Source organism: Solanum lycopersicum, chromosome 11 (genome assembly GCF_036512215.1).
Source record: "Solanum lycopersicum chromosome 11, SLM_r2.1".
Lineage (NCBI taxonomy): Eukaryota > Viridiplantae > Streptophyta > Magnoliopsida > Solanales > Solanaceae > Solanum > Solanum lycopersicum.
In genome coordinates this window covers 4,751,326-4,774,378 of record NC_090810.1, presented here as the reverse complement: position 1 = coordinate 4,774,378, position 23,053 = coordinate 4,751,326, and the positions used below count along the sequence as shown (strand labels likewise).

The window sequence follows — 23,053 nt, the reverse complement described above, 5'->3', positions numbered from 1 at the left end:
CTCTCAGACAAGGGCCAAAGTTTGTCCACATGAAAAAAGTTAGATAAAGAAATTGAGACCAAATTAAGGATTTAAAAGCTGAAGAATTTAAATAAATAAATCCCCACTCAATTTTAATTTTCTCTGTAAAATGCTTTCATCTTTTACACCAAAATAAATTGGATTAAAAAGATTCATAAAGCCTTTAAACAAAGAAATTAAAAAAAAATTGAGTAAACAATCTTCAACTAAAAATCCAAAAAGGTCTTATCCAAATCCTCATCAAACTTTTTTTTTTATTTCAGTGTGGTTAAAGCAAAATCAATCATCACTGAGCAAAATACAAAAATAAAAAAAAACTTAAATTTATCAACAAAAAAAAATGTTGAACTTACGAGAAAACGCATAAATTCATGAAAAAAAAAATATTGAAATTTGCGTGTCCATAAGTACGAAATAATAAATTAATTTAGCATTTTCTTTCGTATTTTCTCTGTTGTTATAAATCAAAAACAGAGAAAATCATAGTAAATGCTATTTTTTAAAAATAAAATAAAATTATAAGCAAAATTGAAGAGAGAAAAAGTAGATCTAAGATTAAAAATTGAATTGTTTTTCTTTATATTAGTATATCTGGTATATTTATAGGATATGAAACTAGGGTTTTCTGATGGGCTTGGGCTTTGTGATTTGGGCTTTTATTTCAGCCCATTATGGTTTGGATTTATTTGAATCTCTTAAATTACGGTGGTTATACTTATCTACATTTAATATTAATATTAGAATAATATTTAATCCATAACAACAATTTTTATATTAATAGTTAAAAAATAAAAAAATATATCTATAAGTAAAAGTTAGTTACAGTTGAACACTGAATGAATTTATAAAGTTGTAGGTTCTATATTTCGATGACATTTGATGAAATTAGAATGAACGATATAGAGAGGATTGACATAATTTTAGACGAATCGAATTTATAAAAGTTGGTAAAAATAAAAATAAATAATTTATACCGTCTAATTTTTTATAAGTTATTGTAAATGGATGGTAACTTAATGTTTCGGTTATAAAATTTGAGCAATATATAAATAAGTATTAGATCAAAATATAATGTGTACTAAAAGCTAGTTTTATCAAAGAACATATTTACACAACAAAATGATGAATTAAAAAAAAAGAATATTTATGTAATTCAAAATGTATTTAAGAAAATATAATTTATATATAATTAAAAAAAATTAATATTTAAATTTATACGCGATTTGTGAAATTATATTTGATATATGTTTAGCAACCAAAATTTGTCATGTGTTGCTGTCAATTACCTTAATTGACCCTATTTTGTGGTGAAGTCAAAAGTGTCTCAACAACCCTTAATCTCAAATATTGAATATAATAATAATAATAATAATAATAATAACAATATTGATTTATGTTCGATTATAGTTATTTAAATAAAAAATTGATAATACGGTGAATAAAGTAAGGTAGATAATAAGTAATAATAAACTTGAACGATAAGATAACAGAAGAACAATAGTATAATATAATAAGATTGATATCAAATAAAAAAGTCGATCTGTTCAAATGAAGAATTGATAATACGATAATTGAAACAAAGTATATAACAATAATAATAAAATCGAACAATAGTATAATAATATGAGTAGGGATATCATCCCCCGCACAAACCCTCTTTCCCAACACATAGAAGCTTAGCTATTAATACTATTACTTATTTTAGCATGGCTAGCACCACCGGTTGCATCGTTATTATCACTACCACCATCATTAACACGAATATCATCGTTTACTGACTCTAATGTAACCGCCATTTTGCAGATACCATATTTATTATTCTCAACATAGCTAGTTGATGATGATGAGTAAACACTAGTAGTAGTAGTATTTACCTTACCATTTATGCCATCATGTACAACTATAGTAACATCTTTTGTACCACCACTTTTGGTGGCTCCACCGCCAACTTGACCAGCGGTGGCAGCCAAATTGTCAAAAGACGGTGAAGTAACAGCGCGACACGTGCCTCGTGTTCTTTTATCATCTCCAATATCATTAGTGCAACATTCTACGATGAAAATAAATGCAATAACAAAGGAAGAAATCAATAATATGATGCTCAACAGATACAATATGTCCATATTTTCTAGCTAATTAACCAAATTAGTTGTGATTTTTTTTCCCTAGAGAACTTATCAAAGCCTTCTTTTTATACTTGTAATATTAATTAGTTGCACAAAACAGAATTTCCATTATTTAATTTAGATACAAAACGCAATTACCATATTTAGTTATTTTGATTCTTGTAAGCAACTTGTGTGTAATTTCATCAACATTTTGGTAAAAATAGCTTCATGCCAATTAATGTTAGTTAGAATTCCTACAAGTAATTATTTTTTTGGCTGAAAATGTTATTTAGACGCTTTAATTCAGATTTGTTCCAATTAAACACAATTTCGTGCTTGTGTATCTATATAGGAACAATCACTTTGAAGATTTTTTTTAATCACATGAGAATATTGAAAACTAATTTTGTAAGTTATTATATATTGAGTCATGTTATTACTATTATGATTATTAATTAACATAGAGAATTATTGTCCCAAGAACAATATGAAAATGGCAAATCAGTGTGACCTATGATAAAACAATTAAAATAAACAAGGTTTTAGAAACAAGCATAGCTTAAAAAAAGAAAAGGACATAATAGCTTACTAGTTTTTGAGTAAATTTTTTATGTATATTCTAACTGATTTTTTTAAAAAGTATAATGTAAGGTTAGAGCTTATATGCGTCCGATGTTTAAACCAAATTATATTCATTATGATCAAATAAATTTAATAATTGTTATTGAGCTTTGAAAAAAGACTCATTTATCTTAGGGACCCTTTATCTTATTTGTTAAAAGTTTGGTTTATTATATTATTATTGTTTGAGAAAAGATTCATCTATGTCATTATTTCTTAACTTAAAAATATTTTTTATTTTGCAAAATTATTTTAACACATGGTCAATTATTATTAGACCACATCATTAATTATAACATTTATAAAAAGGAAAAAAATATTTATAAATGTCATCGAACATTGAGAAAACGTTCATCTATGTCATTTTATGAATGAGTTTTTTTCCCAAACAAAAACAACATAGATAAGTCAAATTTTTAACAGATATCATATATGAATCTTTTCTCGACGATATATTTTAGCATTTTTGTTTAATTTTATACATGAAGAATTTATCTTCTAACAAAACTATTAAACATATTATTACTTGCATAAAATTTAATATATATATATATATATATATATATATATATATATATATATATATAACTTTTCTCTAATTATCTATTAATCGATCTCAGATGAATAAAAAAAAAATATTTCCATGGAAACAAACAAAAGCACTTTGTATAGGTAGCCGTTAGAACTAGCTAATAAATTGTGCATGTGTTGTTTGTTTGTGTTTATTAATGCATTTTTTAAATAAAAAATAGACAGCATTTTTTAAATAAAAAATAGACATAAACAGAGCAAAATAAAAAAAATAAATAAACTTTTTGTACTCTGTAGAAAAAATAAATTAGTATTAAAATATACAGATGGTACTGGTTCCCAATGGTCATATTTATTTAATCTTTTAAATAAATCGGGGTGTAGGGGACTAGGGGTCACAGCTTGTTCATGGGAAATTTATTTATTAGAAACGGATTTAGAATTTGAAGAATTTATTGAAATTATAAATTTATCGAAATAGTTTTTGTAAAATAATATTAAGATTTATATATACCTTATATTTTTAAAGTTTGCTTTTGAGAACATATTAGATTTATTTTTGTTGAGTAGGAAAATAGTTTTTGATAAAATATTATTTTTCAAAATATGTTTGGGTAGAAAATGCAAGAGTTTTAAAACTATGTTGAATATTGAAAAAAAGAAATATATTATAAAGATAAAAAAGATTATCGGGGGAGTTCGATTATTATTCAAAGTTGAAGGTGAAATTTTGATTCAGAGCAATGATTTTTCATAATTAATAGGCTAGTTCTATCTCTCAATTACATATTTTGTGCTCGAGAAGGTCCCTCAGTTCCTCTCGTTAAATGGTGGGTATATATAAACTCATTTTGTAACGGTTAGGTATATGTAAATCGTTCAAATAATGATAAAAGTATATATACGTCACTTAGCTTTCATAATGAGTGACACATCAGCTCCAAATGATCAGACCCTTTTCTCAATAATAAAATTAGTCGATATCACTAAATCAAATAAAGCAACAATAATACTTTTTAACCCAACCTACCCGCCCTCTGATGCCCCAAATAAAATTAATTTGTAATTATCAACTTTGTGTTATGTTGCAATTCATTTTTCCTACTATTTAATATTTATTATGAATTAAAGCACATCCTAAATTTTGTTTTAATATAATGATAATTTTAATTTAAAAAAATAAGTATTTGTAAAAATGTATGGGTGTGTAATGTTGGTGAGGAAAATAAATATCTAAACTGAAGAAGTTAAAGTAATATTCAATTGAATGTAAAATATAAATAGCGATAAAATCATTTAAAGTTTCATAAAGTAAAAGATGTTAACTCGAGAAGCAGTATATATAAATATAATAAAAATAATCTTTACTTTATTAGGGAGACAACCATCACTGTAAGTTTCTTGATTATACAACATCTCATCCAACCAGAGCAGTTATACTCTATGCTCAATGTAAAAATACTCTTTTTGGGTTAAAATAATTACTCAAAAAGAAATCTTAAAGAGATAATTGCTTCATGTTTTATTTTTTTTAAAAAAATTCTTTTACTTTTCTCAAAATAATATTTTTTTATGCAGAAATATATATATATTTGGGAATCATATAGTTTCCTTAACTTGAACTCAAAAACCTCTTGAACTCACTTTCAACTCCTTAAAAATCAATTTTATGACAAAAAATGCTTGTTCAAAAGTTTCTCAATCAAAATTCATAAACTAGGGTACGTGTGAAATATAAACATGAACAATAACTCATGGACCTCAATATATAATAACATATATAACAACTAGTGATCAAGGATTAAAAAATCAAAATCAATAATATAACTCACATAAAAAAATCACAAAACTAAGGATGTAATCCAAGATTAAAGTTTTATAGACTAAATTGAGATATAGGCATGAGAACGAACTAGTTTAACACTATAAAATTAATGAACGCTTCTAAAACCCAACCTTTCTCCTCTTAGTTCAGTGCTTTAAGTCTTAGGGATTGTTAATGAAGTAATGAGGATGATTAACCCTACTTCACCCTTAAGTAGGTGTAAAAACGATAGGATTCACACTTAGAAAAAGGTAGAAAAAAATTAAAATAACCTAATTTAAAAACTGTCAGAGTAATCTACGATTTTCAACTTATAGACCGTACTGGTCAACCTTAGATCAAGTTACTACTACTAAGATTTTACCCCACTTTCCATGAAATCATTTATATGGTTCGTAGACCTTTTCCATATAATTCAAGTTCAATACCAAAAATATAACTAAGCTTGGATTCATTCTACGGGCACTTTCGTAGACCTTTCTATGACATGTAGGTCTAAAGTTCTAATCAATATTTAATTTCTTTCTAGTGAAACCTTTCTACGGGCACTTTCTACAGCCTGTAAAAGTTTCTATGGCTTGTCCTGATCCATCGTAGATCTAACTTTAGAAATTTGATTTTTCTCAAACTCAACTTTATTCCTACGAAATCCATCTATGACCGGTGAAACTTTCTACAAATCTTATATAGAAATCACAATCAGTAGCCCAAAAATGTAATTTTTCATTTTCTAATTTTCGAAGTGTTACAATATCTCCTTTAAAAACATTCATCCTCGATGAAATCAAACCAAGTGCGAAAGGAGGAGAAAATGTCTAACAATAAAAAACAATGCAACATACATACAAAATCTAATGAACTCAACATGTTAAATAAAAATGGTGCTTTGGAAGAATAAGTACCTGAGACTAAAACTGAATTCGGGGGGGGGGGGGGTGAGAAGTAAGGATACTTTCATTTCCTCATCAGCTTTTTAAGTTGTCTCCTCGACAAACTGATTTCTCCACAAGACCTTGAACGATGCAATCTATTTGGTTCTCAACTTGCGAGCTCGACAATCAATAATTTGGACTAGAATCTCCTAATAGGTCATATTATCCTCTATACTAATATTCTCGACAAGTAAAAAGTAAAAGATTACCTAAACTCTTAATTAGCATAAAGATATGAAATATTAGATGAACTGTTGTCAACTCATGAGATAGCTCCAATTCATAAACTATATATTTATAAAAAATATAATTAACATATTTTACAACTAATATGTCCTTTTAACTTGGACTCAATTAATATTTATAATTTTCAACTTTAATTTTAAAAAATACACACACAGGTCAAGATATATGACAATTTACAGTTCTACATGACATTATATATTATATGTTATAAAAGACGTATGTTTATTTGTTTACTTTATACGTATTATACTATGATTAGAGTGCATAAGATTGAAATCAAGTTAAATTATTAGTTTTAATCCCCCTAATTTCTAGTTTCACATGCTTGTACTTTTAGCTGTTCATCATGTACACATCACAGAGCTTCGGTGAAGTTTCCTATGACATGCCATAGATATAGTTGACTATGGTTGAGAATAAGCCATTTTCACATATTTGAAGCTTCAATTAACGAATTAACTGAATCCATGGCATCTTCTTCATCGTCTGCTACTGCTAGATCGTGGCAGTTGACTCAATTAACTGAATCTTCAGCTAGATCGTCACAGTTGACTCGGTGGAGATACGATGTGTTTCTAAATTTCTGTGGCGGGGATACTCGCAAAAATTTCACAAGTCACTTGTACAAAGCTTTGACAAACAGAGGAATTTCGGCCTTTCTAGACGAAGAAACGCTAGAGCATGGCGATTCGATCTCTGAACAAATCGTGAAAGTTATCGAAGAATCTCAAGTTGCCGTAGTTATTTTCTCGAAGAATTATGCTAAATCGAAGTGGTGTTTGAATGAATTAGTGAAGATCATGGAATGCAAAGAGAAAAATGGGCAATTAGTCATACCAGTCTTCTATGATGTGGATCCATCAGAAGTTCGATACATAAGGGGAACGTTTGCAGAGGCATTTGCCAAACACAATATTAGGTATAAGGATGAAGTTGGAGGAATTCACAAGGTGATAAAATGGATGGTTGCTGCAAGTAATGCCTCATATCTAGAAGGTTGTGATATCCGTGAGAGGTGAGTTAAATACTTCTCTTGTTGAATTTTTGAATTGTATACATACCAACAATGTTGTTACTTTTTGTAGAATTGAATCAGATTGTATTCTGGATCTTGTTAATGAAATTTCATCCAAATTATGCAAGAATTCTTTATCTTATTTGCAAGATATTGTTGGAATAGATACTCATTTAAAGGAAGTAAGGTCCCTGCTAGAGATGGAAATTGATGATGTTAGGATTGTGGGGATTTGTGGAATTGGGGGAGTCGGCAAAACGACAATAGCAAGAGCTGTTTTCGATACACTCTCATCTCAATTCGATGGTTCTTGTTTCCTTGCGGACATTAAGGAAAACAAACATGGAATGCACTATCTGCAAAATATCCTTCTCTCTGAACTATTAAGGGAAAAAGCTAATTACGTGATCAGTAAGGAGGCTGGAAAGCACCTGATTGCTCGCAGACTTCGTTTTAAGAAGGTTTTAGTTGTGCTTGATGACATAGATCACAAAGACCATTTGGATTACCTAGCAGGGGATCTTGGTTGGTTTGGCAATGGAAGCAGAATCATTGCTACAACTAGAGACAAGCAAATTATGGGGAAGAATAATGTAGTTTATGAAGTGACTACATTAGCTGAACATGAAGCTATTCAACTGTTTAATCAATATGCTTTCAAGGAAGAAGTAATAGATGAGTGTTTCGAGAAGCTAACATTGGAGGTAGTAGGTCATGCTAAAGGCCTTCCTTTAGCCCTGAAAGTATTGGGTTCTTTGTTATATAAGCAGGACATAACTGTGTGGAGAAGTGTTGCAGACCGAATAAAGAGAAACACTAGTTCAAAAATTGTTGAAAACCTCATAATAAGTTATGATGGGTTGGATCGTGAAGAGCAAGAGATATTTCTAGATATTGCATGCTTCTTAAGAGGGAAAAAACAAACCGAGATCAAGCAAATTCTTGAGAGCTGTGATTTTGGAGCTGAAGATGGATTGAGAGTGCTAATTGACAAATCTCTTGTGTTCATCTCTGAATATGATACAATTGAAATGTATGACTCAGTACAAGATATGGGTAGGTATATAGTGAAAATGCAAAAGGATCGGGGCGAATGTAGCAGAGTATGGGATGCTGAAGACTGCAAAGAACTGATTATCAACAATACAGTAAGTAGGCTAAACAATACAATAATATTCAATTTCTAGTTTGCATACTCCAAAAACATATACGGCAAGTCAATACCAATTATGTGTTCCTATTGTTGCTTCATATTCTTGCAGGTTATTCACTTTGGCTACTTAATCTGTTTTATCCAATTTCATTCTTTTGCTTAGCTTGTAAATTCTACGATATTTTTTACATACTAACTCAATTAGTAGTTTTATAAACCAATATCACCCAGATATTTGCCTCGAGTAACTTTTTATTTATAAAAATCCTCAAATGAAATAATTCAAGTAGGGAGGGCCATAACTTACCTTTTTACCAATCCCCGGTCTGAAATTTCCTTGATCATTGATTATTTTTTTTAATTTAAAAGATGACAATTGTTTGTACTACTTCAACAATTTCGTTTTATCAGAGCATGAAAAAACTTTTTGACTTCACTCTAAAAAACTTCTCAAAAAATGTATCACTAGAAAATAGATTATTCGACAAAGCATTTCTCTAAAGTGACATATTTCTTATGAAAGACCAAACTAATATTGTACCCTAATTTTTTTCCTTAAAAATAGCTCTTCAAGAACTTCAAGTGCAACAATAAATAATATAAAACATGACAAAAATTTGCATGTGAGTACAGTAAGAAAATAGTAATTTGGGAAAATACACAAGTACCCCCTCAACCTATGCCCGAAATCCCAGAGACACTTATACTATACTAAGGTCTTATTACCCCCCTGAACTTATTTTATAAATAATTTTCTACCCATTTTCGGTCTACGTGGACTAGCTTGACGTAGGCCGAAAAGGAGTAGAAAATTATTTATAAAATTAGTTTAGGGGGATAATAGGACCTTAGTATAGTATAAGTGTGTCTCTGAGATTTCGGGCATAGGTTGAGGGGGTACTAGTGTATTTTCCCTAGTAAGTTTGGTAATTTGCGGAATATATACGGCATTTGAAGTTCTGATTTGTTGACCCATGATCTTTTTACCAGGGAACCATAGCAGTGGAAGCAATCTGGTTAACTTGTTTTGAACAACTATGCATTAATAAAAAGGCAATGGAAAATATGAAAAGGCTTAGGATATTATTCATATGTGATGGGAACGTATCTGATAGGATAACTTCCGTCTCTTCACCTCCCTCTTTGATTGATTTGGAAGACGTTCCCTATGGCTCCATTGAGTACCTGCCCAGCAACTTGCGTTGGTTTGTCTGGAATCACTTCCCTTGGTATTCATTGCCAAAAAATTTTGAACCCCAAAGGCTTGTTCATTTGGATCTCCGGTGGAGTTCGCTATGTTATCTATGGACGGAGGCAAAGGTACCGTTTTATTTGAGATACTTTCTATTTTGGTTTGTCCTTGAATTATGATGCTTGTGTTTAATATTACCTTTATGTCGTTTTCTTTAAAACTCCGCATCATAATTTAACTAAGAAGCTCAATTTAAAAACTTATGTTGTTTTCATTACTGTCTTTGTTATCATTTATCCTCCTGCCGAGTCCACAGGCTTGGCCTGAAAAGAAAAACACAGTGCTGAAATAAATAGTGGTTGCATCTAAAGAGGAAATAAAAAGAAAACACAGTTGAAACTCTACTGCGCGGGCTAATTTTTTATATGTGGATAATCATAATGAAATGTCAACCTTTCCCAAGTTTTTTTTTTTAAAGTAATGAAATGTCAACCAACTGTTTTTACAGATATGGACTGGAAAAAAAATACACAAATCAATCCACAATTAGAATAAATAGTCATTGCATCTAAAGAAGAAACTTACACAATTCATTATTCTGGCTAAATGTTTTTGTTTGACTGAAAATAATGAATCGCAACCAAATTCTTTTATATACAAATTTTGCCGCCAAAAAATATACACTTGAAATAAATAGTCACTCTATCTAAAGACGAAACGAAAAAGAAGTTTGCTGTTGGAACTGTTCCATTTTCGCATAACTTTTCTGTTCGACTAAAACAATGGCATTCTAGCCAAGTTACTTTGCTATGGATTTGGTCCCCCAAAAGAAAAAAAGTACACAAGTAAAGCAAATAATCATACAAATTTGGGTTGCAATGTGCATTCTATATAGAAGAAGCAAGAAGAGATATGCGAAAATATTCCACTTGGTAGTTAATTTTTCAATTAAACACAGATCATTTGATTCATAGATGAGCCCACTAGATAAATCAAAATCCGGGGCAACTTAATTTCCTATATATCTCATTCTTTTTGTATTTTGACAATTTTGCAGCATTTGCCATCTCTACGGAAGCTGGATCTTAGCTACTCCAAAAGCCTGATGCAAATACCAGATTTTATAGGGATGCCAAATTTGGAGTATTTGAATTTGGAGGAATGTTCGAGTCTTGAAGAGGTTCACCATTCCCTAGTATGTTGCAGAAAACTCATTGAGTTAAATTTGCAGAGTTGTGGAAGCTTAAAGAGGTTTCCATGTGTCAATGTGGAATCTATGGAATATCTGAACCTAGATGGTTGCTATAGTTTAGAGAAATTTCCAGGAATCTTCGGAAGAATGAAGCCAGAGTTAGTGATTCACATGCAAGGATCTTGGATAATGGAACTACCATCATCTATTATTGAGTACCGAGCTGGTCTGACAGTGCTAGATTTGAGAGATATGGAAAACCTTGTAACTCTTCCAAGCAGCATTTGTGAGTTGAAAGGTTTGGTAAAGCTAGATGTGTCCTACTGCTCAAAACTTGAAAGCTTGCCAGAAAAGATAGCTGATTTAGAAAACTTGAAGGAACTTTATGCCCCAGGGACTCTAATTTCACAACCTCCGTCTTCCATTGTCCGCTTGAACAATCTTAAATTCTTGACCTTTGCGAAACGTAAATCAGAAGATGGAGTGTACTTTATGTTCCCTCAGGTGAATGAAGGGTTACTCTCATTGGAAGAACTAAATCTCAGTTACTGCAATTTAATAGATGGAGGACTTCCAGAAGACATTGGATGCTTATCCTCGTTGAAAGTGTTAGATCTCACTGGAAATAATTTTGAGCATTTGCCTCAAAGCATAGTCCAACTTGGTGCTCTTCAATCCTTGACCTTATCATATTGCAAGAAGCTTACACAGCTGCCAGAACTTCCCCAGCAATTAGATACAATAAATGCAGATTGGGGCAATGATTCAATCTGTAATTCGTTGTTTCAGAATATCTCACCATTCCAGAATGACATCTCTGCTTCAGATCCCTTGTCACTAAGAGTGTTTACAGCTAGGGGGAAAAATATCCCAAGTTGGTTCCACTATCACGGAACTGGTAGAAGTGTATCAGTCGATTTGCCTGAAAATTGGTATGCATCGGATAACTTCTTGGGATTTGCTGTATGTTTCTCTGGCAACTTAAGTAACACCACAGTTGACTTTATTCCCTTATGTGATGATGGGATGTCGTTGATGACCCAGAAACTTGCCTTATCCAACCATTCAGAAGAATTTCCAGAAACTGCTCTTCATTTTTTCTTGGTACCTTTTGCTGGATTATGGGATACATCTAAGGCAATTGGAGAAACACCAAATGGGCCTATTACAATATCTTTTTCTGGAGAAAAGAAGTTTGGATTTCGTTTGTTGTATAAACAAGAACCAAATCTTGAGGGCTTGTTACAAATAAGGGAAAATAATGAATCCATGGCATCATCTTCTTCTTCTGCTAGATCGTTACAGTTGCCTCAATGGAAGTACGATGTCTTTCTAAGTTTTAGAGGTGAAGATACTCGCAGAACATTTATGAGTCACTTGTACCAAGGTTTGAAAAACAGGGGAATATTCACCTTTCAAGGTGATGAAAGGCTAGAGCTTGGTGATTCGATCCAAGAACTCTTGAAAGGTATCGAAGAGTCTCAAGTTGCTCTTATAGTTTTCTCAAAGAATTATGCTACATCAGTGTGGTGCTTGAATGAACTAGTGAAGATCATGGAATGCAAGGAAGAAAATGGACAAACTGTCATACCGGTGTTCTATGATGTGGATCCATCACATGTTCGGAATCAAAGAGAGAGCTTAGAAGAAGCCTTTGCCAAACATGAATCGATGTATAAGGATGATGCTGAAGGAATGCAGAAGGTGAAACGATGGAGGAATGCCCTAACTGCTGCCGCAGATCTAAAAGGATACGATATCCGTGATGGGTGAGTTAAAAATACATAATTGCTTTAAATGAAAAAAGAAAAATTATCTCCATTCAAATTTGGATGCATCTGTGAAAACTACCTACAAAACTGAGTCAAACAGAATGATTATATATTTCTTAAATTATCTTTTCATATTTTCTAAAAATAGAATAATTATATATTTCGATCTGTAGGAAGGCATAATTCCTATTAGTTTTATTGCTAATGACATTGTTAGGTAGATAATATCTTGATTGGTTCTTCAAGAGTTCAGTTTTATCAGTAAGAAGGCATAGTCCTATCAATTAAAAACACAAAAGAATGATGGTAGATTATATATGTTCCTATCAGTAAGAAGGCATATTCCTATCAATTTCATTAGAGAGAATACATAAAAATCTTCATAAACTATGCAAGTTCTGCAACTTCCATATAGATTGTTGTAATTACCCTTAAAAGTATGAAATACTTACTTATACTTGACTTTCTCACATTTTCCACAATCAATCTTCTTATTTATGTAGGATTGAATCTGAGAATATTCAGCAGATCGTCGACCACATCTCTTTCAAATTATGCAATAGTGCTTATTCTTTATCTTCTTTGAATGATGTTGTGGGAATACATGCTCATTTAGAGAAACTAAAATCCCGACTTGAAATCGAAATTGATGATGTCCGGATTGTAGGGATCTGGGGAACAGGTGGAATCGGTAAAACAACAATAGCAAAAGCCATGTTTCATACTCTATCTTATCAATTTAAAGCTGCTTGTTTTCTCGAGGATGTTAAAGAAAATGCCAAAAAGAATCAACTGCATTATTTACAAAATACTCTTCTCTCTGAACTGTTAGGAGAAACAGATGATTACGTCAATAATAAGTATGATGGGAAGTCCATGATTCTGAGCAGACTTTCTTCGATGAAGGTGCTAATTGTGCTTGATGACATCGATGAAAGAGATCATTTAGAGTATTTAGCAGGTGATGTTGGTTGGTTTGGTAATGGCAGCAGAGTTGTTGTAACAACTAGAAATAGAGCTTTGATAGAGAAGGATGCTGCTGCAATATATGAAGTGCCCACACTACCTAATCTTGAAGCTATGCAACTGTTCAATCAGTATGCTTTCAAAAAAGAAGTTCCAGATGGGCGTTATGAGAACTTCTCGTTGGAGGTAGTACATCATGCTAAAGGCCTTCCGTTAGCCCTCAAGGTGTGGGGTTCTTTGTTGCATAGGAAAGGCCTAACTCAATGGAGAAGAACTGTAGACAAAATAAAGAAAAACTATAGTTCGGAAATTGTTGAAAAACTCAAAATTAGTTATGATGGGTTGGAGCCCAAAGAACAAGAGATGTTTCTAGATATAGCTTGTTTTTTCCGAGGAGATGAAAAAAAGAAAGTCATGCAAATATTTGAGAGCTGTGATTTTGGACCTGAATATGGATTGGATGTCCTAATTGAAAAATCTCTTGTCTTCTTAACTGAAGATGATACAATTCAAATGCATGACTTAATACAAGATATGGGTAAATATATAGTGAAAATTCAAAAGGATGCAGGCGAATGTAGCAGAATATGGGAGTATGAAGATTTTGAAGAACTGATGGTCAACAATACAGTAAGTAGGCTAAACAATACTGTAGTTTTCGATTTCTAGTTTTCATATTCCAAAGACATATGTAGGGTCAATTCGATTATTTGTTCTTCTTACTTCATATTTCCGCACTTAAGTCACATCAGTTTTTTACTTTAGTAGTAGAAGCAAGTAACATTAATTATCTAACACCGCCTAGTTCGTCAAGTAGCCCCTTTAATTACCACTGCCTAATTTGTTTTTTCTTATGTTACTAAGCCACAATTTACTCTAGTAGCCACTTACTCTGTTTAAACCAGCTTCCTTTTTTGAAATAACTTGAATTTTGTATGAGATTATATAACTCAATCAGGAATACACTTTACTGTTGAAATTACAAGTGATTGGCACTACTACTTCACAATTTTATTCTATCACTGCATGAAAAAACTCTCACTTGACTTCAAAGCACCTTTCAGAAAATGTACAACTCCATTAGAAAATAGAACTGTTGAACTAAATGCACAAAGTACTTCTCTTAAGCAACAAATTTCGTTTAAGAGACCTAACAAATATTGTACGCTAATTTGGCACTGCAAGGATTGAGGAAGTAATCATATGGCAATTGAATTTTATATGACATTTGAAGTTATATTTTTGTAAAGCAATGATCTTTTTTACCAGGGGACCAAGGCAATGGAAGCAATCTGGTTTCGTTATGATGAGAAAATAAGCTTTAGCAAGGAGGCCCTGGAAAATATGGAAAAACTTAGGATATTATGCATATGGTCCCAAGATTGCTCCCCTTGCCATGATGGCTCCATTGAGTACTTGCCCAACAACTTGTGTTGGTTTGTCTGGAATCACTTTCCTTGGGAGTCATTGCCAGAAAATTTTGAACCCAAAAGGCTTGTTCATTTTCAACTCCGCTTCAGTTCACTGCGTCATTTATGGATGGGAATAAAGGTACAATAATTAATTTCTTGTTTCTTTTTAATTTCTCTCTAACTATCTTTGTCCTTTAGTGATGAGCAAATACTACTTCTTTGAGCTTGTTTTATTTGATCTATTTTATATTTTAGCTTGTTCTAAAACTATGATGCAAGTCTTTAAACAAATAAAAGTCATTAAATCCGTGGACTCATATTAATATATTTCATATAATTTGGGTTGTTCTCATATCAATTATTGTAAGATCTTTATGTCATTTATCTCCCAAAAATCTTCCTATCATAATTTTAAATTATAAGAAGCTAAGTCATACAAATATTTCCCTAGCAAGATATGAATCTCATCCTAAGATTGTATGTTGTGGGACAGAACGGATACTTGTTATTAAAACATAAAGGGCAAATTATGTACAATTATTTTGTAGAAAAGCACAATGTTAAAATAAATAGTCGTTGCATCTAAAGACAAAATTAAAAGAAAACATTGTTGGAACTCTACTATCTTGGCTAAATCTTCTTCTTATTCGGATAAATGCACTTTAATTTCAGCCAATTTTTCTTTTACAGATTCTTTTACCTGGCCATTCTTGTTTTCTTTTCTGATCCTTTTTCTGTTCCGAATTGCAGCAGTTTCCGTATCTAAGGATCCTAGATCTCAGCCGCTCTAGAGACCTGACGCAAACACCAGATTTCACGGAGATGCCAAATTTGGAGTATTTGGATTTGGGCAATTGTGTTAATCTTGAAGAGGTTCACCATTCCCTGGGATGTCCCACAAAGCTCAAGAGGTTAAATTTGATATATTGTAAACGCCTTAAGAGGTTTCCATGTGTTAACGTGGAATCTCTTGAATATCTGGATCTAAAGTTTTGCTCTCGTTTAGAGAAATTTCCAGAAATCCGCGGAAGAACGAAGCCGAGCTTAGAGATTAAGATGTGGGACTCTGAGATGAGGGAACTACCATCATATATTGTTCAGTGGCTAACTCTGAGACACTTAGAAAGCCTTGTATCTCTTCCGAGCAGCATGGGCATGTTGAAAGGTTTGGTTATTCTAGATGTGTCGAATTGCTATAAACTTGAAAGCTTGCCAGAAGATCTAGGAGATTTAGTAAACTTGGAGAAGCTTGATGCCACAGGGACTCTAATTTCACGACCTCCGTCTTCCGTCGTTTGCTTGAACAAGCTTAAATTCATGAGTTTTGCAAAACAAAGATATAGCGTAAGCCTCGAAGATGGAGTGTACTTTGTGTTCCCTCAAGTGAATGAAGGGTTACGCTCATTGGAAGATCTGGATCTCAGTTACTGCAATTTAATAGATGGAGGACTTCCGGAAGACATTGGATCCTTATCTTCTTTGAAAGAGTTGAATCTCAGCGGAAACAATTTTGAGCATCTGCCTCAAAGCATAGCACAACTTGGTGCTCTTCGATCCTTGGACTTAAAAGAGTGCAAGAGGCTTAAAGAGTTGCCAGGTTTCATGGGGATGCCAAACTTGGTGACTTTGAATCTCAGTATAAATAACATTGGGCATTTACCTCAAAGCATAGCCCAACTTGGTGCTCTTCGATCTTTGGACCTATCATATTGCAAGAGGCTTAAAGATTTGCCAGGTTTCATGGGGATGCAAAACTTGGAGACTTTGAATCTGTCAAATTGTATAAATCTTGAAGAGGTTCATCATTCCCTGGGACTTCTCAGAAAGCTCTGTACATTAAAATTGACTAATTGTAAACGGCTTAAGAGGTTTCCAGCTCTGTGCATCGATTCTCTTGACTATTTGTGTTTACGGGATTGCTCTAGTTTAGAGAAAATTCCGGTAATACTCGGTAGCATGAAAGCGGAGTTAGAGATTCACATGCTCGACAGTGTAATAAGGGCTCTAGGTTTTAGAGGTTTTGAAAACCTTGCAACACTTCCAAGCAGCATTTGTAAGTTGGAAAGTTTGGTCAGCCTAAATGTGTCGGATTGCTCTAAGCTTAAAAACTTTCCAGAAGAGATAGGGGATTTAAAAAACTTGGAGAATCTTGATGCTAGAGGTACTCTAATCTCACAACCTCCATTTTCCATTGTCCAGTTGAACAAGCTTAAATTTTTGAGTTTTGCAAAACGAAATTCTGGAGGAGGTTTCGTAGATGGAGTGAACTTTGTGTTCCCTCAAGTGGATGAAGGGTTACGGTCATTGGAACATCTAGATCTCAGTTACTGCAATCTAATAGATGGAGGACTTCCAGAAGATATTGGTTGCCTACGCTCTTTGAAAGAGTTGTATCTCTGTGGAAATAATTTCGAGCATTTGCCTCGAAGCATAGCACAACTTGGCGCTCTTCGATTCTTGAACTTATCAGATTGCAAGAGGCTCAAAGAGTTGCCAGGTTTCATGGGGATCCCATACTTGGAGACTTTGAATCTGTCAAATTGTATGAATCTTGAAGAGGTTCATCATTCCCTGGGATTTCTTGAAAAGCTCTGTTCATTAAAATTGACTAATTGTGAAAGAATCAAGAGGTTTCCAGTTTTGTGCATCGACTCCCTTGAATATCTGAATCTGGAGGGGTGCTCTAGTTTAGAAAATTTTCCAGAAATCACCGGAAGCATGAATTTGAAGTTAAAGAGTGGGATAAGGTGCCTAGATTTGAGAGGTTTAGAAAACCTTGTAACACTTCCGAGCACTATTTGTAAGTTGAAAAATTTGGTGGAGCTAAATGTCTCGGCATGCTCAAAACTTGAAAGCTTTCCAAAAGAGATAGGGGATTTAGAAAACTTGGAGTGGCTTGATGCCAAAGATACTCTAATTTCACAACCTCCGCGCTCCATAGTCCATTTGAACAAGCTTCATTTCTTGCGGTTCGCAAAACAAGAATCAGAAGTAGGCCTCGAAGATGGAGTTTGCTTTGTTTTCCCTCCAGTGTCTGATGGATTACGCTTGTTGGAGATTCTGAATCTCAGCTACTGCAATCTAATAGATGGAGGGCTTCCGCAAGACATTGGATACTTATCCTCTTTGAACGAGTTATGTCTCTGTGGAAATAATTTTGAGCATTTGCCTCAAAGCATAGCCCAACTTGGTGCTCTTCGATCCTTGGACCTATCATATTGCAAGAGGCTTAAAGAGTTGCCAGGTTTCGGTGGGATGCAAAACTTGGAGACTTTGAATCTGTCAAATTGTATGAATCTTGAAGAGGTTCATCATTCCCTGGGATGTCTCAAAAAGCTCTGTACATTAAAATTGACTAATTGTAAATGGCTCAAGAGGTTTCGAGTTCTGTGCATCGATTCCCTTGAATATCTGAATCTAGAGGGGTGCTCTAGTTTAGAAAATTTTCCAGAAATCCTCGCAAGCATGAAACTGAAGTCGGATATTCACTTGTTAGACAGTGTGATGAGGGATCTAAATTCCATGTATATTTCACTTCCGCGTTCTTTGTCTCAGGATATCGTTTCCTTGTCGAATGCCATCTCTGCTTCAGATTCCTTGTCACAAAGAGTGTTTACCATTGTGCATGGTGGGAATAAGATCCCAAGTTGGTTCCACCATCAGGGAATAAATGAAAGTGTATCGATCAATTTGCCTGAAAATTGGTATGTAAGTGATAACTTTTTGGGATTTGCTGTATGTTACTCTGGCAACCTAATTGACATCACAGTTGACTTGATTCCCTTGTGTGATGATCGGATGACCCAGAAACTAGAATTATCCACCCTTCCAAATTATGATTCAGAATCATCCAGCGGTTTAGAATGTGATACTGAACCTACTATTCATTTTTTCTTGGTACCTCTTGCTGGCTTATGGGAAACATCTAAGGCAAATGGGAAAACACCAAATGACTATGGGCTTATTAAGTTATTGTTCTCCGGAGAAATGAAGGAGTTTGGATTTCGTATGTTGTATAAAGATGAACCAACAGAACATTGCATTGGGACAAAGAGGAACAGATCTGACGATAGTGAACACCATGATGAAGTCGGCTGCTCCTCTTCTAAGAAACAAAGGTCACATTTCTAATATTCATTCATTGGACCTGTCTTTGAGAATCTGCAGCAACAACCAGTTTCTTCAGAAACTTTGCAGCTCTTTCCCCGAAACCCAGAATTTTGGCTTAAATATAGGTAATATACCTCATGATTAATTTTTTTCCCTAGTTGGTAGTGAAATTCAGTTCAACTCCTTTTATGTAATTCTGTTCTATTAGCTACAACCTACAAGGTCTTCTTCCAATTCTGTTAATAATTTTTTTTCATTTCTTTTCCTTTTTGTTCTTTATTCTTTCCCGTATTGACATGAGCTCATCAATGGTGATATACATATCAACTGTGAGTTTTGTCGATTGATTCTCCATCTTGTGTTAAGCCATATGATTAACCAAGGTGAGTTGAAGGATGTGAGCAAGTTTAATTTCTTGATATTCAAATGAGATCCTGGATTCTTGCCTTAAAAGTGCTCACAAGTGAAGATTTTTTTTTCACGATAGGTACCCGCAAATCAAGAATCTGAACATGAAAATTAGTAAACATTTTAAGGGTTGTTAAGTATGGGGATGGGATAGACAACGATATCTCATGGATTGGGATATCCCAAGGGATTAGTTAACCCCCAATTTATATAGTATAACTTATTCTATCATTTTAGTACAAATAGGGGATAAATAATCCCGAACTGATACCCTTAACCAAACATAGAATAAATAATCATGCGTTTATCCAGGTATTTTTATCTCTTATCCCTCGTACCAAACAACCCTATAAGGTCATTTGGTTGGGATAAGTTATCCCGGAGTAAGTTATTCCACTATGTCTATGGATAAGTTATCCCATCAATATAGTATAAATGGTGGGATAAATAATTCAAAGGCTACCTAATACCTCCAACCAAAAACAGTATAAAAATATCCTGCATTGTATCTCGAGAATATTGTACATTATACCTCACACCAAACGTCTCTTTAGAGTATTAGAAACAAATTTCTCTTAAGTTCTATATTATACTCAAATTTGTAATGTCGACTTGTTCATTTGTGGTTCTTTTTACAATTTAATTGGCTCTAAAGTGATTTGCTGAAATCAAGTATTTTTGGTTTCTTTAATTAGTTCACTCACGTTTTCCAGTGAGAATGAAGGACTAGGTTTCTCCTCAGAATCAAATATCATATTCACTTTGAAGTATCATTTTTTAGCTGATGAAAACTTCATTTGCTATTTCCATTGTTCGAATTGGGCAATCCGCAATCGGAGTCTTTGCTTTGGCTTTGCTGTGTGATGTTTGCGCATCAATCCCCTATATTAGGCAAAAAATGGGATAGTTCTCAACTTAATCTGTAGATGCTTATATATCAACATTAATTCCTCAAGTGAGGGAATCATTCTCTTAGTTCTTCATTTAATTATGTGCAGCATTAGTTACAGAACTAGTTTTTCCTCCATGAAGTAAATTTTGGTGGGGTTTTGAGGCCTGTGCAGCTGCTGGGGAGTTTATGTGGCAGTTGCCACAGTTAACTAAGCAGGAGCAAGAGACTAAACTCTGAAGATGTTGACAAAGTGAGCAATCTGGATTTCACTTGTAGAACTTAACTTGAATTTTAATTTATAGAACTAACTTGAATGCCACAAATGCTTACTATTGTGATGGCTATCTAATCAGAAAGAACCTACTCTTGTATGCTCTTCATCAGAAACTGATATTCACCATTTTACTTGCAAAATAAATTCATTTTAGAAAAACCAGAAGTTTCTAAAACATTACATAACTTTAAAAGCTTTATGTGGGATGACTCAGTTTGGCACTTAATCCCTCTATCCGAAATTTGAACCCCTCCCCATTTAACCTCCTTTAATAACTCATTCAGGAAGGCACTCTACACATCCATTTGATGCAGTGTGAATTCCATATTGGCAGCAACTGATGCATTATTACAAATGAGAGAAAATGATGATGAACCAACAGATATAGAACTCATGACTCCGTTGTCCAATGAAGCCAGTTGATGTCGAATAGTCAATAACATTAGAAGGTCACATTTCTTAAGTATAGGTAATATGCCTCATGATTTTCTTTTTCCCTAGTTTGTTGTGAAACTGTATTCTCTCCTATTATCTACAAAATCTTCTTCCAAAATTGACAATTTTTTATACTGATTCTTTTTTACCCTTTTGTTTTCTTTCTTCTTTCCTTTATTGACAGGAGCTCTTCAATCATTGATTTACATATTTTCAGTGAGTTTCGTCAACTGATTCTTCATATTATATCCGCTTGTGTGAACCATGATTAACCAAGGTGAGTTATAGGCTAACAAGTTCAAATTTTCGATGCTCAAATCAGATCCTGGAATCACGCAACATTAATTCAGTTAGTACCTAAAAGTACTCACAAACCAATTATGTGAATTACTAGTGTCTTGGCCTGAGAAGTATGCAATAATACGTTCTCTTCAAATCATTATATACTTGTCATATTAGTAGACGTCACACTACACCTCTCTTAGACCAGAATGCCACATTTCATTATGATATAGAATCACATCTTCACATTTGCTGATGATTAGCCTGTCCATAATCCTATTGCAGATAAATGTGCGAGAAGCAAGAAAACTTTGCCAAAACGGGTGGGTGAGAATCCATGGAACTATCAGTAAGTCACCTCACATCACAAAGCAAACGGACCAAAGGGAAACTATATCCAGGAACCAAATGGAGATCTGGTGGTAGAGTAACTATTCTTCCTTCGGATGTAGAGCTCAAGTGCTTTCTGTTAACGTCAAGCAAGCATAGAGTTTTGATATTGTTCCACTTTCAAATCTACATGTGGTAGAAATAGTTGGTGGTTAGGAACAAAACACCGAAACTGATCAATCCAATCCAGTATTATGGTAACAACCAAAAAATCAATAAAAGTACTGGAAATTTGTCATCTCAGAATTGGAGAATTAGAACGGGATGGCAATCCCAACAACCACCAGGGTGTTCACTACAAGTTTTTGACCAAGCTCCAGATTGCATTACCAATGCACTCCACGCTGATAAAGCAGGCACTGTTTACCTGCGTAAAAAGCACATAGTCACTAGTCAGCATAGTTTCCCCCTTCTGGAGTTGTAAATAACCCTTCCTAGTGCTAGTGCTAGTGCTATTACTTTTGCTCCCACTGCTTTATCTAATTCTACTATGCAATCAACAAATGGTCAACCCAGCTATGTAACCACTCTGTAATAGCCAGCGTGTTTAACATACTATCTTGTCTACCAAAAAAAAAACAGTTATCAATCGAGACAAACATGAGTGAAGTCAAACTGTTCTGTCAGCGACAAAGAAATTATTCTTCTTTTTCCTTGCAGCTTCATCAGCTTGTACTTTTAGTTGTGCATTGTGTACAAATTACTCTGGAGTATGGAGCCACTTAAGGTAGGTAGGTGTAATTCTATGACAAAAATTTCCTACTCTCTACAGCATATATACAAGTTGACTTTCTTTATATAAACTTTGTACCAAATACCATCAATTTTATCTCTTATAACAACCACAATCTCTGTGTATTAAACTTGTCCAGGTACATGTGGCATGGAAGGAGACAAAACAAGGGAGGTTACAAGAGAAGGCTCGGAAAACAGGTCACCCGAGAGCACACCAAAGAGCCTTCAAGAAGACATCCTCTGGGAATGAATTGAAGATAGAACAGATGAATCTGAAGGACAATGAGACAAGGGAGAGAAGATGTTGGGAGATTCAGGTGCGCTGACGAGCCTTGTACGAATTTGAGCTCTATAGGAATATTAGCTGGCATTATTAACGGTACCACCACCTGGTGTTTTATCATTGGTCTTATTATGAAAGGGATTGGCCAAAGCCCCTCCCCACTGTAACCTTTAAATAGTTTGCATCAAACATTTGTAAAGGAATTTCAAATTCTACCAATACAACAACAATACATTATCTTCTTTAATCCCAGTCTAC

General features: G+C 33.5%; 1 protein-coding gene across 10 annotated transcripts; it reads left to right on the top strand.

The window, feature by feature from the left end:
- The first annotated feature begins 6,525 nt into the window (after positions 1-6,525).
- LOC101265700 (uncharacterized) lies at positions 6,526-23,042 on the top strand. 10 transcript variants are annotated; one of them, XR_002026136.3, is made up of 12 exons: positions 6,526-7,299; positions 7,370-8,447; positions 9,443-9,772; positions 10,702-12,605; positions 13,112-14,204; positions 14,844-15,125; positions 15,740-19,221; positions 20,503-20,646; positions 20,955-21,139; positions 21,290-21,382; positions 21,673-22,504; positions 22,650-23,042. XR_002026136.3 is itself a non-coding variant. In XM_069291443.1 (7 exons), exons 1-7 carry the CDS (start codon positions 6,752-6,754, stop codon positions 19,115-19,117), a joined length of 8,613 nt encoding a protein of 2,870 aa, XP_069147544.1. In that variant the 5' UTR covers positions 6,526-6,751; the 3' UTR covers positions 19,118-19,356. The 10 variants fall into 10 exon arrangements, 2 of the variants coding, with proteins under 2 accessions (XP_069147544.1, XP_019066547.1); XR_738365.4 differs by having other exon boundaries at positions 15,737-19,221; positions 21,005-21,139; XR_011212471.1 differs by having other exon boundaries at positions 15,737-19,221; positions 21,005-21,139; positions 21,673-22,508.
- The last annotated feature ends 11 nt before the right edge of the window (positions 23,043-23,053 follow it).

Bases quoted from the DNA above. Each gene is read 5' to 3' on its own strand.
- LOC101265700 (XM_019211002.3), top strand. From the start codon at position 6,752: ATGGCATCTTCTTCATCGTCTGCTACTGCTAGATCGTGGCAGTTGACT. The intron at 9,773-10,701 runs GTACCGTTTTAT...ACAATTTTGCAG, and splicing joins ATCTATGGACGGAGGCAAAG to CATTTGCCATCTCTACGGAA. The intron at 15,126-15,736 runs GTACAATAATTA...TCCGAATTGCAG, and splicing joins ATTTATGGATGGGAATAAAG to CAGTTTCCGTATCTAAGGAT.